Source organism: Podarcis tiliguerta, assembly GCF_965153285.1.
Source record: "Podarcis tiliguerta genome assembly, chromosome: 10".
NCBI classification, from domain to species: Eukaryota; Metazoa; Chordata; class Lepidosauria; order Squamata; family Lacertidae; genus Podarcis; species Podarcis tiliguerta.
Window position 1 is genome coordinate 9,447,067 of NC_139543.1, and position 23,964 is coordinate 9,471,030.

Here is a 23,964-nt window from a genome sequence, read left to right on the forward strand (position 1 = left end):
AATGGCAAAGAGATCCAGGGTGCCACAACAGAGAAGCCCCTGCTTCACATTATTGCACAGTGAACTGCAGTTGTCAGTTGAACGACAAGCATAGCTTCCACCCCCAGATCTTAAGGTACAGGTTGATAGCTAGGGGGAGAGGTGCTCTTTTACATGTTTGGGTCACAAATAATTTAGGGTATATACTGTATGCTTTTGAACTATGGTGCTGGAGGAGACTCTTGAGAGTCCCATGGACTGCAAGAAGATCAAACCGATCCATTCTTAAGGAATTCAGCCCTGAGTGCTCACTGGAAGGACAGATCGTGAAGCTGAGGCTCCAAGACTTTGGCCACCTCATGAGAAGAGAAGACTCCCTGGAAAAGACCCTGATGTTGGGAAAGATGGAGGGCACAAGGAGAAGGGGATGATAGATGGTTGGACAGTGTCCTCGAAGCTACCAACTTGAGTTTGACCAAACTGCGGGAGGCAGTGGAAGACAGGAGTGCCTGGCGTGCTCTGGTCCATGGGGTCACCAAGAGTCGGACACGACTAAACGACTAAACAACTAAACAACAACAACAATATGACTTAGTCAGCACCTTAAACTGGGCTTGGGAGCCAACAGGCATCTAGAGCAGCTCTTGTAAGACTTGCGAAATATGACCCCATTTTGTAGTGCTAGTCAACACCTTGGCAGCTGCACTTTGTACCAGCTGCAGCTTTCAGACCTGTCTTCAAGGGCAGTCCCATGCTGAATGCACTGCAACAGACTAAACATGAGATTGCCAGAGTGTTTGCAACCATAGCCAGGCTGTCCTGGCCCAGAAAGGTCCATAGTTGGCAAAAACCGCTGGAGCTGGAAATAGGTGACGTACCTGAGCCTCAAGCGACAATCGTGACTCTAGGCATACCCTAAAGGTATAAAAGTGTAAAGGACCCCTGGACGGTTAAGTCCACCCAAAAGCGACTCTAGGGTTGTGGCGCTCATCTCGCTTTCAGGCCAAGGGAGCCGGCATTTGTCCACAGACAGTTTCCGGATCATGTGGCCAGCATGATTAAACCGCTTCTGGGGCAACGGGACACCGTGACGGAAAGCAGAGCACACAGAAATGCCGTTTACCTTCCTGCCACAGCGGTACCTATTTATCTACTTGCACTGGTGTGCTTTCAAACTGCTAGGTTGGCAGGAGAGCAACGGGAGCTCACCCCATCACGGGGATTCAAACCACCAACCTTTCAATTGGCAAGTCCAAGGGGCTCAGAGGTTTAGACCACAGCGCCCCCCGCGTCCCATGACACCCTAAGCCATGAGCCTTCTCCTTTAGGGGCAGCCCAACACCTTCAGAACAGGCTGTCAACCCAACTCTTGGACTTGAGAACTGCCTACCACCAACAGGGCCTCCATTTTGTCTGGATTCATCTTCAGTTTCCTGACTCTCATTCAGCCTCTTGCTGCCTCCAGGTACTGTTCTAGCAACCTGAACAGCATCTCATGGGACTTTCTTAATAGGATTATGCTGTTAAGTGATCATTAAATGACAGGCTTTTGAATTAGGTGATTCTTTTTGTATTCAATTATCTTGTTGTTGCGTTTACACTTCTCGTACAGACCGGTTTGCTGCACATTTCATGAGTTCTCGGCGTTATTGGAACGATAACTTTACAAATAACTGTTTTTCAGACTGTGGAGGTCACTGAGGAATACCATGTTCTTTCGGCTAAGCCTATTTGCAGTGCAGGCGGGAGTTTTCTGTTTGACACATAAGAACATAAAAGGTCATTCTGACATATGCTCGTTCTCTGGTATTTCCAAGCAGAAGTGGTATTTCTCGGGAGACTCTCGTGAGATAGGCAGCCCAGTTCCATCTCCTGCTGTTGCGATTCTGGAGCAAGCAGAAGATTGTGCCTCAGAATGAAAGTGGCAACTTAAGCAAGCAGGGCAGAAGCTTTCTAGCTACCCCTTCAATGGGATGTTACACAGCTGAATGCGTGATTTTACTATTCTGCTGGGAGAGCCGCCCAGAGGGGTGGGGTATAAATAATAAAATTATGATTATTATAGTTGTAAGATGGAAAGAAGCAAGAGGGGCTACCGATTGGTTTGGTTTCACACATTGGTTTGGTTTTCACACAGACAAAAATGTGTTTACCTCACAGCAATGCTATGGAATGGATAATTCTTATAATGTTGATGTCCGCAAACAAGATCAAGGAGGGAAAGTGGTTGAATAGTGGGAAAGGCTATGGAAAACAGATTTGAAATTTACCATCACATCACATTATATGTCCATGGCTACAGCCTGCACCAAAAAAATCACGCACCCACTGTTGCCTGGGGCCGCAATGGTGCAAAAACGTGGTTACAAAGCACGGATCCACATGGATCCTCAGGATTTTTGCATTGGGTCACCCCAAATTCACCATCAGATCACATAGCATGTCCATGACTACAGCCTGCACCAAAAAAATCACGCACCCACTGTTGCCTGGGGTTGCAATGGTGCAAAAACGTGGTTACAAAGCATGGATTCACATGGTTCCTCAGGATCTTTGCATTGGGTCACCCCAGATTCACCATCAGATCACATAGCATGTCCATGGCTACAGCCTGCACCAAAAAAATCATGCACCCACTGTTGCCTGGGGCCACAATGGTGCAAAAACGTGGTTACAAAGCACAGATCCACATGGATTCTCACGATTTTTGCATTGGGCTACCCCAAACTCACCATCAAATCACATGTCTGTGGCCACAGCATGAAGCACAAAAATGATACATCCACTGTTTCATTCATAATTTTTTTGTTTTGTTTTCCTCCTCTAAAAACTATGTGCGTGTTATGGTCAGGTGCGTGTTATAGAGCGAAAAATACGGTAATTAAAAATTTCTGGGGAATGATATATAATGAAATGAAAAAAATATTTAAAATAACTTTTGTTAAAAAAACCAGCTTTCTTATTAGGGATTATAGGTACTGAGATTCCAAAGGACCAGAAAAGACTGTTCATGTATGTGACAACAGCCGCACAGATACTTTTAGACCAGAGATGGAAGTAAGAGACAATCCCGACCAGAGAAGAATGGCAGATCAAGTTGATGGACTATGCCGAAATGGCAAAATTAACTGGGAAGCTCAGAACTTTTAAAAAAAATGGGGAAAGTTTATAATTTATATACGAGATCATTGTAAGCAAGTTAAAACATTGGCAGGATTTTAACCACACTTGTAATGTAACGGAATGTATGGATAATTTAGAAAGACAAGAAATTGGAGAAGTATTGATATGTGGTTGGAAATATTATCAATAATAATTTACTGTGTCAAAAATAAAGGCAATTTCCTATAAAGATATTCTCTCTCTTCGCTCATGCATCCATATTATCATTGGTTTAACCACTGATGCCATGTCCCATACTTGGTTTAACCAGCCCATTATTGATGGGGTATATTTTAAAGAGGTATTCTTGCACCCATCTTACATAGGTGGCACTGAGCCTAATTGTGTGTCACCAAAACCAAGGGAGGTGGAGAAATGTCTTGTTACGGCCTTAACTACTGAACCTAGCAAGGCCTTCTTTACTCATCCTGCTTGTTCCTGTGACTTGCTGTATCCCATCAAAATCCCCTTCATTGCATGCTTTAATTCCCAGGGACAGATCACCTGAGAAAAGGACACTGTTAGTCCAACCCTGTGCATTCTTACTCCCAGGTAAGTGGATATTGTTAAGTTGTGGGTGAACGTATCAGACGACACAGCAATTCTTCAAACAGCTCTTGTTTATTCACAGGCCAGAACAGAACTGAGCTGAAGGATTCAGCCAACCTGCTTATATAGAGCTCAACTACAAGGCAACAGTAACAATTTTCTGTAACTATCCAATCACTGAACGTCACTTTCATTTCATTATTTGCATATGTGGACCTGAGTGAAAACTATCTACAGTATTCCCCCTGCTGGCCTAGGGTGAGAACTTCAGTACATAACAGATATAGGATTGCAGCCTCTAGACAGGCAAAACTTGTCATTCATTCATTCATTTGATGGCACTGCTCTTATGCCTTCAACAGTATCCTACACAAATATAAGCTAGGACAAACTTTTCCCACTTCTTTCATCTGTGTCAGAAAAGCTTTACCAGTTTCTTTCAGGCTGCTGCAAAAAGTACAGTGGAAGGGCCAGTAAAAATGGGATGTCCACGTAAATTAGAGTGCCGTTCTACTATGTTATTTGTCATGATATAAACTTTTTTAAAAAAAATCTTCAGTCTTAACTTTTTATTTCCCTTTCCATTCTTTCCATCAGATACAGTTTGCTAAGAAGAAAAACCGCGACCCAATCAAAATGTGCTCAAAACCTAAAATCCAACAAAATAATTCTTTCTAGAAATACAGGGCTAGGTTTGTATCACACCACAGGGAAGAATGGCTCCCCCCCCCCCTTCTCCTTGAAGGCTGGTCGAAAAGCAATGTGCTAAAAGGTTTCCTTTGAAAAGTCAGTGTTCCATCAAATTCTATTATGCAGATTTGTGTTATCCTTTATTGTACATCATCACAATAATCCATGGCTCTGAAATGCAATCCCCTCTGTTTTCCACATGTACAGACAAAAAGCTCTCTGTGGGTATCCATGACATGTTTTTCATATTTATTACTTTATTATTTTAGAGATGTTAAGTATAATAACAGCAATAAATTGTTTGCTAATCCTGTGGTGACGGCTGAATAGAATAAACATTACTATTTTTACCTTCGTAGGAATGACATGCTTTAATCCTTTTGAAAGACTGTGCTTAAAAAAAAAAAAAGGGAACTAGAATTTTTGGAATAGAGGCAGAGGGCCTTCCGGAGATTAAAATAATGGTCTCTCAGCGCTAGATAACAAAAACCACTATCTAGGAAATTAAAAATGAGCAATGATATACCCTGTGATCTTCAGCAATGCTAACTCATAAACAAAGGATTAAAGAACTAACAGAAACACTGAGAATCTAAATTGTTTCATGGGATCTACTTTAGATTAATTTCTTACGGTCTTTCTAAGTCAATGATCCTGCTATAATGATCGCTGATAGACTATTCCTTCACAAGTGGGGGGGGGGGGACCTTGTAAGTATCTACTTTTTTATTGGTTGAAATGCTAAAAGAGTAATAGACAAAAACGACGTGGACACATTGCTTCTGGAAACATTTGCCCTCCGTAAAAACCTCCAATTCAGAGAAGAGCTTTGCAGATAAAACTGTCACAGATTACGTTGTTTCCTTCCCTACTGCAAGGAGCCGATTACCACCATTTATTTACTTACCGTATTTTTCGCCCTATAGGACGCACTTTCCCCCCTCCAGAAATGAAGGGGAAATGTGTGTGCGTCCTATGGGGCGAATGCAGGCTTTCGCTGAAGCCTGGAGAGCGAGAGGCGTAGGTGCGCACCGAACCCCTCTCGCTCTCCAGGCTTCAGGAAGCTATCCGCAAGCCTTGCGAGCCCGGCGGGAGTTCCTTCGGGCTCGCAGGCTTGCTGGCAGCAGCCTGCAGCCCGAAGCACGGGGCGCACCCCATGCTTCGCGCAGATGTCCGCTTGGCTTGCGGATAGCAGCCTGTTCTGGGGGCTGGGGGAATATTTATTTATCCCCCCCCCCAAAAAAAAACGAGGTGCGCCCTATGGGCCAGTGCGCCATATAGGGCGAAAAATACGGTATTTATTTTCTGCCATTTATATCTGATCTTTCTTCCATCATCGAACCCAAGGCAACATACATGTGGTTCCCAGGAAGGACATCTATACATCTGTGCACTAACCGGAACCGCCTAGCTTCAGCAAGACAGTGGCCTCATGTACCTTGAGACCATATTCTGGGCCAACACATCCAAGACCCCATTACAGTTGTATCCATTGATCCGGTGAAGGATGAACGGAGAAGAAAATTCAGTGAGGAATGCCTGTGTTTATCTTTCTTTTGTGATCTGCTTCAGTGACTGCAGCATCCTTGCTTGGCTAAGGCAACCTTGACTAAAGAGCCTTTACTGTCATTGGAATTGCTTCCGCAATGAGCTTTGTTGTTGTTTTTTAATTGGCTTTTGAAAGTATGTCTGCCTATTAGTCCTCCTCCTAATTAGCAACTAATTGGGGCACTAATTGTGAAGTATAAAATCATTACTGTTAGTTTAGCAGAAACTTCAAAGCTTGCGTATTTTAAAAAGAATCATTTTTACCTGTTTAGAAACTTGTGGGTGCAGTTGCCAGAAAGCCGTCTTCTCTGAGATAAGCCATTGCTGTTATCGCATTACAGTGGAACTCACTTGCCCAGTTAAAGTTCTTCCCAAACTCTCCTCCCCGCGTAAAATTGGACACAAGGATTAATTAAGAGACAGGTAACAAATCTCCTAGTCAGTGAGCATCATCTTCCAAGCCATCATCTTGATTTTAGAGACCGCTATCAAATCTAGCGGTGGGGGAATCTGTTTTGCTATAATTGTGCTATCTAACATGTGTCAAAAGTCTACTGGATGGAACCCAAGACCCTTTGACTTTGGGAATCAAGACGCATGGGGATTTCTCTCTCTTAAGTCTTGGAATTTAAAGATTTTTATTAAGATATTCGCATGCACGGTTCTACATTTATCTTAATCATTGTAAGCTAATCAAATGAATGAAGGTAGCCTTGACATATGCAGCTATAAGACTAATTGTGGGGGATATGGCAATCAGCGACTACTGGCCATGATGGAGGCAGTGTGCCTCTGAATACCATTTGCTGGGAATTGCAAGAGAAGAATGCTGCTTTTGCGTGTAGAGGTCCCCAAGCCACCCCCCTAAATGAATCACAATTCACAAAGAATTTTTGTTTAAGGTTTTTGGCATAATTTTGGTCACAACTTTATTAAAATACATAATGCGAGTGGTTGCTTAGGCATTGGTTAAGACTATCTGTCCCTGCCCTGGGACAGAACTGACTTCCGGATTCCAGTGAAAGTCAGTAAGGGAAAACAATATTGGGGAGAGAATGGGACTGGGCACCATACTGTCACCCTCCCCCGCATGCTCCCAGGGGCTTGCAAGGCCCTAGCCCCTTGCCGGGGATACGGACAAAAGCATGGCGAGACCCTGTATTCCTTTAATGGAATCCCTTGCAGAAGCAGCATTGGAGGGGCAGGCACAGCCAACCCTTACCCCTCCACCAACCAAATTTTAACCAATGCCTAACCGCAACCTTACAAGTTGTGATGATTTGCTACGCAGTAGGCAAAAACCAAATGGCACCAGCCAATCTGCCAAATGGACAAAAATCCTACCAGGCCCCTGCCCCAAAAGCAGATGACCCCATGACAGGCATAGCAAGGTCAAACGCAACAGCCCTAAATCATAGCTGTCAACTTACAGATTTGAAAATAAGGGGCCAGCAGCCTTGAAAATAAGGGACCAGCAGCCAAAATAAGGGACCTGCAGCCTCACCTGTTCCAGGCACTCGTCTTCCTGTACTCCTGCAGTATGGTCAAACTCATGCTGGTAGCTTTGAGAACACTGTCCAACCAACTTTGTAACCAGAGGTTCAACTGAATAGAATCTGAATCACATGCACCACAAGGCCTATGCAGCCTCAACTTAAGATGGCTCCCCGGCCTGGCTTTGCACTGCCTTTTTTGAGCTAACAGAACTAGACAACAGGGGCAAAGCAACTGCTTATATACATTTCTGAAGGCCTGAGGCCACTCTCACCCCCAACGTGATTGGCTATCTAAACTTCCAAGCTGCGAATTATAATCCTGAGTTTAAGGGCCAATGGCAGAGGCCCCAATCCTGAATTGTTCTGTGATTGGATATCATTTATTGAATCAGAACACGGGGGCTCAGAATCCTTAGTCCAAACTCAAGCTCAGGCAAACACAGGCCACTGAATACATAACAGGTTCAGCCAATGGATCCAAACTACAAGAAAGAAGATTCCACCTAAACATTAGGAAGAACTTCCTGACAGTAAGAGCTGTTCGACAGTGGAATTTGCTGCCAAGGAGTGTGGTGGAGTCTCCTTCTTTGGAGGTCTTTAAGCAGAGGCTTCACAACCATATGTCAGGAGTGCTCTGATGGTGTTTCCTGCTTGGCAGGGGGTTGGACTCGATGGCCCTTGTGGTCTCTTCGAACTCTATGATTCTATGTATTTGCCATCTGATGAATAAGCCGTCTACTTCCTTATAAGCTCACGCAATACTACACAGATAACTTACGTAACTAGGAGGCAAGTGAAATGTGTATTCCTACTTAGCTGGGAATAAGTCCCCAAGATCAGACATGGCATGTTCAGGGTAGTGTGGATTAATGCCGAAATCCAGCATCACCTGAGCTCGGGCAAATGCGGCTTTCTCCAGATTGAAGTGCGGAGTGTTTGAGTACCGGGACATTTGCAGGGAAACAAAATGCTTGTTTACAAAGCTATTGTACTACCAACCTTACTGTATGCTTATGAAACATGGACCACTTATAAACGCCATCTCCAACTGCTCAAAAGATTCCATTAATGATGTCTCCGAAAAATTTTACACATCACTTGGGAAGACAGGCAAACTAATTACCAGTGTACTGGAAGAAGCAAAGATCACCAGTATTGAAGCAATGATTCTTCAACCTCAACTTCGTTGGACTGGTCTTGTTGTGCGGATGCCTGATTATCGTCTTCCAAAGCAACTACTCTATTCCGAACTTAAAAATGGAAAGTGTAATGCTGGTGGTCAACAAAAGAGGTTTAAAGACTGTCTCAAGGCAAATCTAAAAAAATGTAGTATAAACACCAACAATTGGGAAAGACTTGCCTTCGAGCGCACCAGTTGGAGAACAGCCTTTACCAAAGGTGTCATGGACTTTGAAGATGCTCAAACTCAGGACACAAGGGAGAAATGTTCTAAGCGGAAGGCACGCTTGGCAAATCCACACCGTAACCAATTTCTGCCCGGAAACCAATGTCCCCACTATGGAAGGACGTGTGGATCCAGAATTGGCCTCTACAGTCACTTATGGACTCATTGCTAAAACCGTGTTTATGGAAGACAAACTTACTCGGTTATGAGGGATCGCCAAAGAAGAAGAAGAAGAATCCCAGTGAAATCAAGAGGACCTGCTTCTGAATAAACATGCATTGGAATGGGGTACACCACAGAACCTGGGAATACTTGTCCCTTGCAATGCGTTCAGAAAACATGTTGAGCTGAGTGAACTCTCCTCTGTATATAAGAATCAGGGATATAGTCATCAGAGATGACAGTTTTGTTATTTAAAAACCCAACAAAACTAAAAGCCTTGTTCTGGCAAGAATAGGACCAAGCCTTAGACTATATTTTTTCCCTTTGTTAAGCCTAATGTTTTCAACCACTAGGAGGCATAGTGATCCTATCTGTACTACTTTCACAGAGTTGCGGAAATATAATTTAAACCCTCAGAATGTCATTGCATCTTCTTTTGTTTACTCCTGCCTCTGTCCCCCCTCATACTATGTTGTTTCCCTTTTGTCTATTGTCCCTTAAATGCATTAACATTTCTAGAGTCCCAGCTATGCACTACCTGGAGTAAAATATACTCAGAGTCGCAAAGTGATTTCATGCTCTTTATTCAGCTCATAGTGGTGAGGAGGAATGAGTGAGTGTCCCCTCAAAGTATCTGCTTTATATACATTATTTACACAATGGGCTGTGCATGATTGGCTAATTCTGGAATTCTACTGTAAGCCAATCAGGTTGTGGATTCACTTATATCTGGAGCATGATTGGGTGGTTCCTGCCAACCAATCATACTGCTGCAGTGTTCTAGGACCAATCAGACTGCTGCATTCTGAATCCTATTGTTCTAGGACCAATCAGACTGCTGCAATTTGGATCCTATTGTTCCAGGACCAATCAGACTGCTGCAGTTTGGATCCTATTCAACGCAGTACATAACATGGAGTGTCACAGCTGTGCCACGTACAGAGGTGGCGCTTAGATTGATAGATAATATGCATACTTTCTTAGGAATAAGTCCCATTGAGCATTCTGAGATTTACATCCATACAACTGGGTTGTATTTCATCCTGCTCCATGTTTTATTCCATATTATTTCATTACTATATTTTTATTGCAGAATGAAGATTTGAAAAAGTTTATGGGAAACAAAGAGATCTATTATTTTAAATTTTTTACTGACTGGCCTCTTCATTTTCTTAGAATCCTGTTAATTTTCAGACTAGGGCGTATATCAAACATGCTTTCATAAGCCATCCAATTAAAAATGTCTAAATGTGAGAGAGAATGTGAACCTGGAAGGTTTGTTTAACAGAGCTGGAAGAAGCTGAAGCAATTTTAAATGAAAAGACACTCAGCTGAGGCTTTGCTGGTTTAACCCGTTGTTATAAAAATAAGGAGCATTTTTGCAACCCTCCTAAGAAAATGAGTTAGAAATTGTCCTCTTTCCCACTGAAAAAATCCTGCCCATCGGCCATTTGCATGCTTAGCTTCCAAGCTAATGAGTTAACGGGGGGGGGGGGGGGGGAGTTTGGCTACATGAGAGAAAACCAGCTAGACAGGTTCAAAACCAGTTAAGTAGAACCAATGTCATTTGCCTTATATTTTAACCCAGCAATTCTCTATTCAGAAGAAAGTTCTATTGCGCCCGCATGTCATTGGTGTTAAAATGCCATATTTTTTCTCGTTTAATCTGGATTTACCCTGTCTGCAGAGAAAAACAAAGTTGTTGTTTTTTTAAATAACTGTTGCCAACAGCTTGTTTTCTATATCTGAATGACTTGTTTGCAGAATTAAGCCCCCATCTGGAAGCAACCATAGGGATGGGGAAGGGAGGAAGAAGAGGAAAGAAAGAAAGAAAGAAAGAAAGAAAGAAAGAAAGAAAGAAAGAAACTTTCTTATTGTTAAGTGAGTTGCATCCACTGGAGTTTTACACAAGACTTCCACCCCCACATTTAAAGAGTTTGGGGTTCTAAAATCTGAGGCCTAACTGTACATCCTCACTTTTGACTTTCAGGAGTCTCTTAAATACTTTTTTTATGTCAACGAGCCTATGCAATTGCTTAAAACGTCCCTTGAGCAGCCAGCCATTTTAACCATCGCTTCAAACTGCTTGAAAAATGTTTTATGCTGTTGTGCACTGCCGTGATGCTTTGTGAAGGTGTGCTATATGAATACAGTGGTACCTCAGGTTACATACGCTTCAGGTTACATACGCTTCAGGTTACAGACTCCGCTAACCCAGGAATAGTGCTTCAGGTTAAGAACTTTGCTTCAGGATGAGAACAGATATCGTGCTCCGGCAGTGCGGCGGCGCCCATTAGCAGGAGGCCCCATTAGCTAAAGTGGTGCTTCAGGTTAAGAACAGTTTCAGGTTAAGAACAGACCTCTGGAACGAATTAAGTACTTAACCCGAGGTACCACTGTATATATATATATATTATAAACAAAACAAAAATCTACTCAAAAGCAAGTCTTACTGAATTCCAAGAGAGTGTGCCATGGAACAAATTTTCTACTGTCCAAATTTTCCCTGTCCTACTGCAATTCCTGTACTCAGTGAGATTTGCCACAAACTACTCAAGCTGCCAACGTGAATGGGATTGCCATTTTACAGCCTGATCCTGTTGATATTTACTCAATAGTAATTGCAGTCTTATTGGGACACGGGTGGCGCTGTGGGTTAAACCACAGAGCCTAGGACTTGCCAATCAGAAGGCCGGTGGTTTGAATCCCGGCCACGGGGTGAGCTCCCATTGCTCAGTCCCTGCTCCTGCCAACCTAGCAGTTCGAAAGCATGTCAAAGTGCAAGTAGATGACTAGGTACGGCTCCGGCGGGAAGGTAAACGGCATTTGCATGTGCTTCTCTGGTTCACCAGAAGCGGCTTAGTCATGCTGGCCACATGACCCGGAAGCTGTACACCGGCTCTCTCGGCCAACAAAGCGAGATGAGCGCCGCAACCCCAGAGTCGGCCACGACTGGACCTAATAGTCAGGGGTCCCTTTGCCCTTTACCTTAACTGCAGTCTTCATTTTGGTGGCTCAAGCTGCTGTCTCTAGTGCAGTTAGGTAATTTCAGACTCTGGGTTTAACAGTCTTCTGGAAGCCCTTCTTTAACATTTTACTTCACTTTAGAGCGATGATTTTACCAGAGGGATTCCAGCACATACCGGAAATTTAGGGTTGCACAGTTAGTGGATCAAAGTGCTCTGTTGCATTGGCAAACTTAAACAAAAGTGGCTTTTTAGGGTTAGCATAGCGAAGGTAAAACACACTGGAAAGCGTGGAATGAAGATTTTTTAAAAAATAATCAAACAACAACCCACAAGGAAATCAGGATGACACCTCATGGTTGTATAAGCCTTCCAGGAAACAAATCAGAGCAGATGCTCAGTAAAGACCAGACATAGACTATCCTAAAGCCTGCATAGCTCAGTTGGCAGAGGTCGAGACACTTAACCCGAGTGTCATGGGTTCGAGCCCCCGTTGGGCAAAAGATTTCTGGATTGCATGGGATTGGACTAGATGACCCTCAAAGCCCCTTCCAACTCTACAATTCTATGATCCTCCATGTATGATTTGCACAAGCAGATCAGAATGACAGCCCCTCCCACACCCCTGTTTTCCAGATAGACCTTGCAACCTTTAGAAGACATCTGAAGGCAGCCCAGTATAGGAAAGCTTTTTAAAAAATATTTAATGTTTTGTTATGTTTTTATATATATTTGAAGCCACATAGAGTGGCTTGGGCAACCCAGTCAGATGGGTGGGGTATAAATAATAACATTATTATTATTATTATTAGGGCTTTTTTTCAGCTGGAACTCCCGGAACTCAGTCCCGACATCTCTCAGATCATGTGCACTATTGCCATTATAAGAGAACAAGGGAAGTGCCTCTTTTCCTAGAAAAATAGCACTTATTTATTTATTTATTTATTTATTATTATTGAAGAGGACATCCCTATTTTCATCGGAGAAATGTTAGAGCGTATGGAGTTATGCAACCCCCAAGCCAAGGAGATAAGGAACTATACACAACATTTAGAAGATATCTGAAGGCAGCCCTGCATAGGGAAGATTTCAATGTTTTATGATGTCTTTAATATATTTTGGAAGCTGACTAGAATGGCCTGGGGCAACTCAGTCCGATGAGTGGGGTATAAATAAAATAAGTGATGATGATGGAATAGGATGTCCCTATTTTTGTGGGAGGAATGTTGGCAGGGTGAGGGATGAATGCTTCAAAATGTGACATATAATGAGTTGGGGGGAAATGTTTAAAATAACCTTTTCTTAAAAACCCCAAAGCCTTCCTTTTAGGAATTCTAGGTGCCAAAATCCCGTGGGAGAAAAGACTATTTATGTATGCGACCATAGCTGCGCAGATGTTATTGGCCCAGAGATGGAAAGAATAAAGTCCCTACCAGAGAAGAATGGCAGATCAAGTTGATGGATTATGCTGAAATGGCCAAAATGACCGGAAGAATCAGAAATAAGGAAGACCAAAATTTTAACAAGGAACGGGGGAAATTTATAGTTTATCTTAAAAGACCATTGTAAACAGTTAAAAGTGTTAGTAGGATTGGAACATGAGTAGGCAAACTAAGGCCTGGGGGCCGGATCCGGCCCAATCGCCTTCTAAATCTGGCCCGTGGACGGTCTGGTAATCAGCGTGTTCATACATGAGTAGAATGTGTCCTTTTATTTAAAATGCATCTCTGGGTTATTTGTGGGGCATAGGAATTCATTCATTTCCCCCCTTCAAAATATAGTCCAGCCCCCCACAAGGTCTGAGGGACAGTGGACCGGCCCCCTGCTGAAAAAGTTTGCTGACCCCTGGATTGGAATATCACTTGTAGTTTAACGGTGAATTTTGGTCACAACAGTTCTGGTTTATTATAAAAGATGCAGGAGGAAATGATGGGCAATAGGGCCCACAAAGGGGAGGAGATTCCTTGAAATCTTGATTTTACGTTGCATGTTGGATATTTCAATGTTTTATGATGGATTTTCCACCTTCGCCACATCAAGCAGTTGGTCCCTTACCTTTCCCGCCCCGACCTGGCCACAGTGATCCATGCGACGGTCATCTCCAGGCTTGACTACTGTAATTCGCTCTACGCGGGGCTGCCCTTGAAGCTGTCCCAGAAACTCCAGCGGGTACAGAATGCCGCAGCGAGGCTCCTCACGGGGTCTCTGCCATGGGAGCATATTCACCCAGTGCTTTTCAAGCTGCACTGGCTCCTGGTGGAGTACAGGGTCAGATTTAAGGTGCTGCTTTTGACCTTTAAAGCCCTTCACGGCCTAGGACCCTCGTACCTACGGGACTGCCTCTCCCGGTATGCCCCACGGAGAGCCTCAAGGTCCATAAATAACAACACCCTAGTGGTCCCAGGCCCTAAGGAAGTTAGATTGGCTTCAACCAGAGCCAGGGCCTTTTCAGCTCTGGCTCCGGCCTGGTGGAACGCTCTGCCTCATGAGACCAGGGCCCTGCAGGATCTGATCTCTTTCCGCAGGGCCTGTAAGACAGAGTTGTTCCGCCTGGCCTTTGGCTTGGAGCCAATTTGATTCCCTCCCTCTCTTTCTTTCTTTTTTCTTTTCCTTCTCCTCCTGCGATGAGGCTACATTTTAATATTTTAATGTTCCATTATTTTAATGTTGCATTTTATTTTTGTTTTTAAGTTGTAATCATTCATCTCGTTTTTATTATTGCTTGTAAGCCGCTCTGAGCCCAGCCTTGGCTGGGGAGGGCGGGGTATAAATAAAAAATTATTATTATTATTATTATTATTATTATTGACTGTAACATTTTAATCTGAAAAAACCAAATAAATATTATTTTTTTAAAAAGAATGCTTCAAAATGTGCTGCATTTGGGCCCCTCCTACAGAGCGGGGCTCCTGATCCCCCCTCCCAGTCCTGCCGTGAGTTCCAGGGGCGGGATCCCCGTGACGCGTGGGCGTACAAACCCACGCGATCCCTGCCACGGATTTCAAAGCCCCACGCGGACCCCTGAGGGAGCAGGCTGGGCCATTTCCCCCCTCAGCGACCACTACGCGCGTGCTCGAGATACGCCTTCCCCGCGCTTGCTCTGTGCCTGCGAGGCGGCGGAGGGACGACGACGACGAGAAAGGGATATTTATTTATTTTCCTGAGGGAAAGAATGTAAAAAAAAAATTAAAAAATATCGGAGGGCGGCTACACACAAAACACACGCACAGGCCGCTCCGCCCTTTCTCCCGCCCTTCGCCCCGCCTCATGGCCGCCTCGCTCGCTTCCTCGCTGGGCCAGTCACGGGCTGAGGTGGCAGCTCGCTCCTGGCTCCTTCCCTCGCTCGAGGCCCCGGTGGGCGTGAGGCGACGACGGTGGCAAGCGGCGCTCCTTCGCCTCAGCGAGCGGAGAAGAGGAGGAGGAGGAGGAGGATGAGAGGCGGCTGCAGCAGCAGCAGCGAGGCGCCTCGGCAGCGAGTCGCGCACTGAGCCGCCTCTCGACACACGCCGGCCGGCCGCCTGACGGCCATCCCGAGCGGGGCTTTTACCTCAGGGCGCTTCTTCCCGCGCCCGCCAGCAGAGGCCGCCGAAGAGGGCTGGCGGCGCCGGCTGCCCCATGTCCCGCAAGGCCAATGTGGAATATACCCTGAAGAGCCTCAGCAACCTGATGGGGGAGAAGCGCCGACGGCAGCAGCAGCAGCAGCCGCCCGCCGCCGCCGCCGCCGAGGGCTCGGCTAGCCTGGGCGAGAGGAGCCTCCTGGCCGCCGCCGAGTCGTGCTCCAGCCTCCACAGCCAAGCGTCCGGCGGCGGCGGCTGCTCGGACTTGGAGCGGGCGGCCCGGCGGCAGTTCCAGCGGGACGAGACACCCAGCTTCGTGTACGTGGCGTCGGTCTTCTCGGCGCTGGGCGGCTTCCTCTTCGGCTACGACACGGGCGTGGTGTCCGGGGCGCTGCTGCTGCTCAAGAAGGAGCTCCACCTGGACGCCTTCTGGCAGGAGCTGCTGGTCTCCAGCACCGTGGGCGCCGCCGCCCTCTCGGCGCTGCTGGGCGGCGTCCTCAACGGCTGGTGCGGCCGGAGAGCCTGCATCCTGCTGGCCAGCGGCATCTTCACGGCCGGGGCAGCCGTGCTGGCGGCCGCGCAGGACAAGGAGACGCTGCTGGCCGGGCGCGTCGTGGTGGGGCTGGGCATAGGTAAGCCGCCCTCCCCTCGGGTCCCCCTGGAAAAACTTGTAGCATTGCTGTCATCTTTTTTTTGCACCCCTTCCCCCAGTCTTGTTTAGTCGTGTCCCACTCTTCCTGACCCCATGGACTATTAACATGTATATTATTTTGGGGATCATCTTGTTCGCAGGATTGTTAAATGGTGGTTTTTAAGCTGCCTTAAATATGTATTGAATTCTACAGCATCCTAGCATGTTGTGAAATAGGGTAGGATTGGAGGACTTACTCAGACTAAGAGAACTTGTTGGTGTTTAGTCGTGTCCGACTCTTGGTGACCCCGTGGACCAGAGCACGCCAGGCACTTCTGTCTTCCACTGCCTCCCGCAGTTTGGTCAAACTCATGCTGGTAGCTTCGAGGACACTGTCCAGCCATCTCTGTCATCCCCTTCTCCTTGTGCCCTCCATCTTTCCCAACATCAGGGTCTTTCCCAGGGTGTCTTCTCCAAAGTATTGGAGTCTCAGCTTCAGGATCTGTCCTTCCAGTGAGCATTCAGGGCTGATTTCCTTAAGAATGGATGCATTTGATCTTCTTGCAGTCCATGGGACTCTCAAGAGTCTCCTCCAGCATCAGAATTCAAAAGCATAAATTCTTCAGCGATCAGCCTTCTTTATGGTCCGGCTCTCACTTCCATACGTACATCACTAGTGGGAAAACTCAGCGGTCCTTAACTCATTCACATGTTGTTGTTGTTTAGTCGTGTCCGACTCTTGGTGACCCCATGGACCAGAGCACGCCAGGCACTCCTGTCTTCCACTGCCTCCCACAGTTTGGTCAAACTCATGCTGGTAGCTTCAAGAACACTGTCCAACCATCTCGTCCTCTGTTGTCCTCTTCTCCTTGCACCCTCCATCTTTCCCAACATCAGGGTCTTTTCTAGGGATTCTTCTCTTCTCATGAGGTGGCCAAAGTATTGGAGCCTGAGCTTCAGGATCTGTCCTTCCAGTGCGCACTCAGGGCTGATTTCCTTAAGAATGGATAGGTGTGAGTTCGATCTTCTTGCAGTCTATGGGACTCTCAGGAGTCTCCTCCAGCACCATAATTCAAAAGCATCAATTCTTTGGCAATCAGCCTTCTTTATGGTCCAGCTCTCACTTCCATGCATCACTATGTTCTGCACTGCACACACCACACATGCCCCCCCCCCCCCCGTTTCAGCTCCACTTTGGGGGATTGTAATAGACCTGCGTGCCTGCTTGTTTCAGTGGAAGTGGACTGAGACTGTTTTGTGCAGGAATCTTGCAGCTTGCCTCTTTTAAGTCTCTCTCCCCCCCCCCAAAAAAAGCTAGTTTCTTTGCACATATGTAGAGTTCCCCCGGCTAATGTAACCAATGCTTTTCTTAGAGAAAAAGGTGCCAGTGCTCACCATAAAGTGGTTACAGTAAGTGTCACACTTTTAACCAGGGATTTTCTTCTTTGGCGATCACCTGTAGCCAAGTACAATTGTCTTCCATACACATGGTTTTACAATGAGGCCCATTCTGGATCCACATGTCCTTTCACAGTGGGGACATAAAAAAGGTGCCAGAGCTTGCCATAAAGTGGCTACAGTAAGTGCCACACTTTTAACAAGGGCTTTTCTTCTAGAAAAACGTGCCTGTACCTCATGCCCTTGAGTATCCCTAGGGGAAAAAAAGCACTGGTTGTAACATACAACAAACTTTTCTTGAGAGTAGTATTGCAATTGTGTGGTGTGTGCAGTGCAGAACAGGTAACTTTAACACACTGCTCGGGATTTGCACCTTGTAACCTCAGCGTTTTTCCATTTAGAGCGAAGAGATGGCTCTCCCCAACACCTCCCCTTTAATCTGCCCACTGCTCTTAGCCTAGTCTGGATAACTTTAGAAATTAAGACTTCAGCTCTTAATGTCTACTGCCAAGTGAAGAGCCTGACTCTAATGTAAGAAGGAAGTTGTTAATAAGATGTTAGTCATTATTATTTATCATCATTGTAATTGTCTTTTTAAAAGAAAAGCCCTATGTTTATCTGTTCTCAAAGGGAACTGTTTGTGCTGTTAAGTGGCCCTCTCTCATTGTCCTTTTGCAAGTCAGAAATTCGTTTTAAAGGTGATCATTGTTGTCACTGCCAATGGTGCTTTCTTTAGCATAGAATATTTAATGTAGTCTAGCTGGCAAAATACAATTATATTGTAGCTTGAAAGCGGTGCTTTATATTTTTGAAAGATGTTCAGGAGGGCTAACCTTGGCTCAAAAGACCCTGAGTTAAAATTCAGATGATGCAACTAATGGTATTGTGGGAAGAAACGTCACATCTCTGAAAAGGCACCATTTATCTGTACAGCTGGGAAAGCAATTCCACAGTTAATTTGTAGCATTACTTAAGTAAGTTTAAGTACAGTAATGGCAAACAGTCTTTACCTGTTTCATTTTTTTCTCCTAGCATATTGAAGGGTCCTTGCTGTTTCTTATGATGCCATTGTTCAATAATACACAGTATCTGAAAGTTGAGCTTTCCCAGAACTTGCTTTATGAATTGACCTTGGAAGATAAACTTACTAAAGTCCTTTAACAGTTGATAACACATAAACTGCAACCATACAAACTTGCCTCAGAGTAAGTCTCATTGAATCATGTGGGACATCTGCATAGATGTGTGTAGGATTTTGCACTTAGTGGCATACATTTTTGTAGAAGGAATATTTTTTGTAGAACTTTTATTCAGTCCTCCTGGCAAGGAGTTTAGGGAAGCCTATATGATCTTCCCACTCTCTTTTCCCCATAACTCTCTAGGATAGGCTTAGATTGAGAGTGTAACTGTGAAAATAGTTTTAAACCCAGGCATCAGCCCTGTACAGCTTACTATTTGTGTAGAAAAATGCTGAGGAAGAAAGCCTAGTGATAAGTGCTGGTCAGATGATCAAATTATTAACAGTGGAACACGTACACCTTTTCTACTTCATTTTTTAACAGTTCATTTGGAATTATGTTTAAGTATGTCTAGGTGTCTACCTTCGGTACTCTCAATCTTGGACAAAGGCAAGATGGCAAGAATATCCTGAAAATTCATTAGCCAGAGATTCATAAACTCTGTCAACTTTGTATTCTTCACAGTACATGTTATCTTCTTATTGGCCTCTCTATCGTTGAAACCTCTTTTCTCTATCTTAAAAGTTTGTGGTTTTGTTATTTTGCCCGTATTTACCTTTTCTTCTCTTGGTAAATCTTCTTCTTTTCTGGTTGTTTGCAGTGTGAAAACTTTGTCACTGATTCAGCTGATGCCTTCAGTCATCTTTTCTTGGAGATCATTCAGCACTATGCTGTTCTCTTTGTCATTCATATTCTGATTTCAGTCTTACTTCCATTTGTCTCCTCTAATGTGTTCTCTTAGAATTGGATCCTGTGGGCAGAGTCTGTTTCCATTTTTTTTTAACCCTTTGACAATATAAATGAGAACTAAACCTTGTAATCAACAAGTACTACAAATACATGAGATCATACTTATCTCTTTTGCCATTGGTTTTTCATTACATAATTGTGTACTACACTCCTTTTTTTAATAACTTGCTCAGTTGTGATGAATAAAGGTAAAGGTACCCCTGCCCGTACGGGCCAGTCGTGTCCGACTCTAGGGTTGTGCGCCCATCTCACTTAAGAGGCCGGGAGCCAGCGCTGTCCGGAGACACTTCCGGGTCACGTGGCCAGCGTGACAAGCTGCATCTGGCGAGCCAGCGCAGCACACGGAAACGCTGTTTACCTTCCCGCTAGTAAGCGGTCCCTATTTATCTACTTGCACCCGGGGGTGCTTTCGAACTGCTAGGTTGGCAGGCGCTGGGACCGAATGACGGGAGCGCACCCCGCCGCAGGGATTCGAACCACTGACCTTTCGATCGGCAAGCCCTAGGCGCTGAGGTTTTACCCACAGTGCCACCCGCGTCCTAGTTGTGATGCATACTTCAAGCTTATTTCTTGTTGGGAGACAGAACCAGCTAGTTGAAAACCATTGTTGCATTGCTTTTCGCAGTTTGCGTCTGTGAAGCTGTACTGTTGCAAGCTTTTGTTATCAGAAGCATGGGATGTGCTTTTCAAACAGAGCAGCAACTTTTTGAAAACAGATAGAGGGAGCCTCTGCTCTCAGCCATTCATTGAACAATTGCAGGAGTTTGTAGAATACTCCTTCTGAGAAGTTAGTGTAATTGTATTGGCATAAGGCTGATGAATCAAGAGTAATAATTCATAATTATTCATACTGCTCAGCTGTGTTTATTTCTGGGAATTCATAATTTAGTGTGTTTACACTTGAAGTACATATATTTGACTCTTCGTTGGTTGTACAAAGCTTTTGTGTACTGTAATTATTGGGACTGAAGTGCAGTTAGACTGGATCTAACCCTCTGCAAAAAAGGTAATTTGGCAATTAGTCTTAAAAGTAAAAATGAGCATTATTGTTTTTCTCTTTTTATGTGCACCTACTTTTAAACTGATATAATTTTCATAGACTAATTAACCTGTATGTCAGTCTGTGTTCTGCACGTCTTATAAAGGAAAATTAATCAATATGTTATCTCTTTTAATAGGTTTAGTTATCAGGTTTTGGTCCAAACACTTACGCTTTAATGGGAGTGAAACCCTGGCTTGCTGCCCTTCTTCATTTGTTTGATTCAACCAGATTTGCCCATTGAGTCATGAATAGCATGGATTTAAACAGTAGTCCATTTAATTCAGTAGTCCTAGGTCACCAGATGGAACCACTTGAGTGTGAATAACGGATTTCAGCCTTAGGTGCTCAGCAAATGTATCTGATGTGAATTACTTGGTTGTAAAATGGTCTAGAAAAATAGTGAAATAGTTTAATGATGGTGTCTGTGTGTTTATAGGTGTAGCCTTCAGCAGGCTTTGTTTTTTTTTCTGGTGGTAAGATAAGAACTTTAAAAACTTGCTTTAGTCTGCAGGGTGTCTTAAAAGTGCCTATTGCGGTATAAAAGCAAGCAGGAGTGGACCTAGTTTGTAGCAGGATGCTTGGAAGTCACTTGGAAGTCAAACTGGATTCTTTGTAGAGAAAGATAATTAGTTCAATTCTTGGGTGGAATGTAACATCTCTGAAAGGCTTAATCAATTATTTTCAGGTTCTGATAAGCTGAACACAACAGCTAATGGAAAAAATGTAATCATACCAACCAAATGAAAATAACCCAAGACTACTTCAAGTATTAAAGTATTCCTGTGACTGTAATTTGTTTTGAACTGTTTTTAACACAGAATTTAAAATTGATGTAAACCGTCCTGGGACATTATTGTAAAGAGTGGGTAATTAAAAATAATAGTAATAGGAGCAGCAGCAAGACTTAAAGCAGAGATGAGAACCTGTAGACCTTTAGAGGTTGTTCGACTAAGTTACCATTGGCCATGCAGGTTGGGACTGATGGGACTTGGGAATTCAACAATATCTAGAGTGCTTCTAGTACCATATCACTAAATTTAAAGGCCTCTTTTCTGTTCTTGAAAAAAAAAATCACAATTAACTTTTTCATTGTCAAATCGACCATCAGAGGGAGCTAAGGGGCTTAAGTAACTTCTTGAGGGCTGTAAAAAAAACCAATAAACATAGCTGAGCAGTAAGTGTATGTTCAAATTAGACATAATAGGTTGGAACACTAAAGAGCAATAAGGAAAACCGACTCATCTTTTCTGTGTTCTTGAGTTTTGGGGCACCAGCAGAAGTTTTCATTTTGTGTGTATTGTGTCTTAATGTTTTGGACAAGGCTATTGTCTTTACTGATTTTATATTTTATCTTTCAACATTGTTTCTTGTTTTGATATATTAAAAACTGAGTTAAATACTATTAAATAGAGGTACCTTATTAAATTATCACCACTGCTGTCAGTATGAACATGGTTGGTGATACTGAATTGATGCCAAATAACTGCTATTTAGTTGATTAGTATAAAGTCCTAGACATTATAATTCATGTTGTCATGTTGATTGTTGTTCAGTAGAGCAGCTTTGCAATTAAGTCCACAAAACTTAATAGCCAGCACACCTGTGTCAGTGCTTTTGTGGAATTCTGATGGAAAGGGGAGAAACAAAGAATCCAGCTGCCTTTGCTGATAAGAGGTTTATTGCCTTGTTGTATGGTAATGGTTCTTACTTACCACTGGTATATACACCAGCATTAGAAATTTGCCAGGTATATTTTGCACCTGGCTATCAGCCACCTGCGACCAAGTGAAGATGCCTGGGTGCCATCCTGGCTCCTGACGTCTCCGCCATCTGGAGCTACATGCCTGGGGATCCTTGGATCTTGACTCTTTTCACACACTAGCAACACATATCTATTATATTTTATCTGCACAATCAGAATGAATTTCAGGAACAAAAAAGTCATATTGAAAAATACGACTTTCGAACCGTCTGGCCCCAAAATGGCAACTAGGCATTCCATTTGCAAACTGTTTAAACGTTTGTTTGTGACTGTAAACCTGGTTTAAGGAGCCATTTGGCACTTAGCTTATATATTGAAGAGTTTCTAACATGAATACCAGTATGTGGCTATCAGCTAGCCACATACCTGTGATTTAGTAATGTAGCTGTATAACAACATCCAGCTCATGCTTTCCCCACCACCAACAGATTTGTGCTTAATAGCTTTAAAGGAAAAACTTGTAGTGAGTTTGCTTCTAATTTTGCATTGTAAATACTGTACGGGATGTAGGTACAAACTACTGTTTAATGTTTTTGTTTAAGGAACAGTGCATGTTGTATCCATTTTCTATAACCCCCACACTGACAAGTGAGGAGAAATGCTAGAAGTTTGCCCTTGGGTGAGTTATATGCATAAAAAAAATAAAACACTTCCAGCTGTCCTTCTATATAGGCTTGTTTCTTAATTCCAATTTCAGTTAGCTTTCGCCAGAGCTTGCTTGTGTAGATGTTGCTGAAGTTTTTGCAGGCAATTAACATACTTTGAACACTGGAAAGTATAGCAGCCTGAAAGCTTCTAATATGTCAGCTTTTTAAAAATCACTGAAAACTCTAATGCCCCGAACGACCACTTTTGAAGTGAAATATTTATCCTTTTAGGGACGCGGGTGGCGCTGTGGGTTAAACTACAGAGCCTAGGACTTGTTGATCAGAAGGTCGGCGGTTCGAATCCCCGCAATGGGGTGAGCTCCCGTTGCTTGGTCCCAGCTCCTGCCAACCTAGCAGTTCGAAAGCACGTCAAAGTGCAAGTAGATAAATAGGCACCACTCTGGCAGGAAGGTAAACGGCGTTTCCGTGCGCTGCTCTGGTTCGCCAGAAGCGGCTTAGTCATGCTGGCCACATGATCCGGAAGCTGTACGCCGGCTCCCTCGGCCAATAAAGCGAGATGAGCGCTGCAACCCCAGAGTCGGTCACGACTGGACCTAATGGTCAGGGGTCCTTTACCTTTATTTATCCTTTAGTAAAACAGAACCTTGAAATTTACTGCTGAATGCTTTAAAAAATGCTTTACATTTAAAGCACATTTCTCTTCCCTCCCCCATGATACAGTACATGACACTATCTCATTTTTCTATTCAGAACACCACTGATTTTTAACTCTTTGTTTGGCAGATATTTCTGAATAATTTTTAAGACCTAAGTTAAGACTTGAGCATATTTTTTATTCTGTTTCCTTTCAAATTAGGTTGTTTTGAAACATGCTGTATTTCTTTTTGTTTTTTAAATCTGATTTTAAAAATCCATTCCATCCACTCAGGGTTGCTAGGAGCGATTACAGTACGAGAGGTCAAACTTAAAGTGCAGCAGCTACCAAATTAATGGGGGCTATGTACTGACAGCCAGTGTCTGC

The 23,964-nt window shown here is 43.9% G+C and overlaps 1 protein-coding gene and 1 long non-coding RNA gene across 4 annotated transcripts in view; both read left to right on the plus strand.

Annotated features, from left to right (window-relative positions):
• Positions 1 to 5,378, plus strand: part of LOC310658325 — a 43,582-nt gene extending 38,204 nt beyond the window's left edge. Inside the window, exons 2-4 of one of the 2 annotated variants that reach the window (XR_014502234.1) lie at positions 3,635 to 3,693; positions 3,773 to 3,852; positions 4,288 to 5,378. This is a non-coding gene — a long non-coding RNA (uncharacterized lncRNA). Of the gene's footprint in view, positions 1 to 3,634; positions 3,694 to 3,772 lie in introns of both variants that reach the window. The other variant, XR_014502233.1, reaches the window with a different exon arrangement.
• Positions 5,379 to 15,159: 9,781 nt separating this feature from the next.
• SLC2A13 (solute carrier family 2 member 13) overlaps positions 15,160 to 23,964 on the plus strand; it is a 103,644-nt gene continuing 94,839 nt past the window's right edge. The window contains exon 1 of one of the 2 annotated variants that reach the window (XM_083399733.1): positions 15,160 to 16,146. In XM_083399733.1, coding sequence (XP_083255859.1) covers positions 15,573 to 16,146 — 574 coding nt within the window. In that variant the 5' untranslated portion in view covers positions 15,160 to 15,572. The remainder of the gene's footprint in view (positions 16,147 to 23,964) is intronic. The other variant, XM_083399732.1, reaches the window with a different exon arrangement.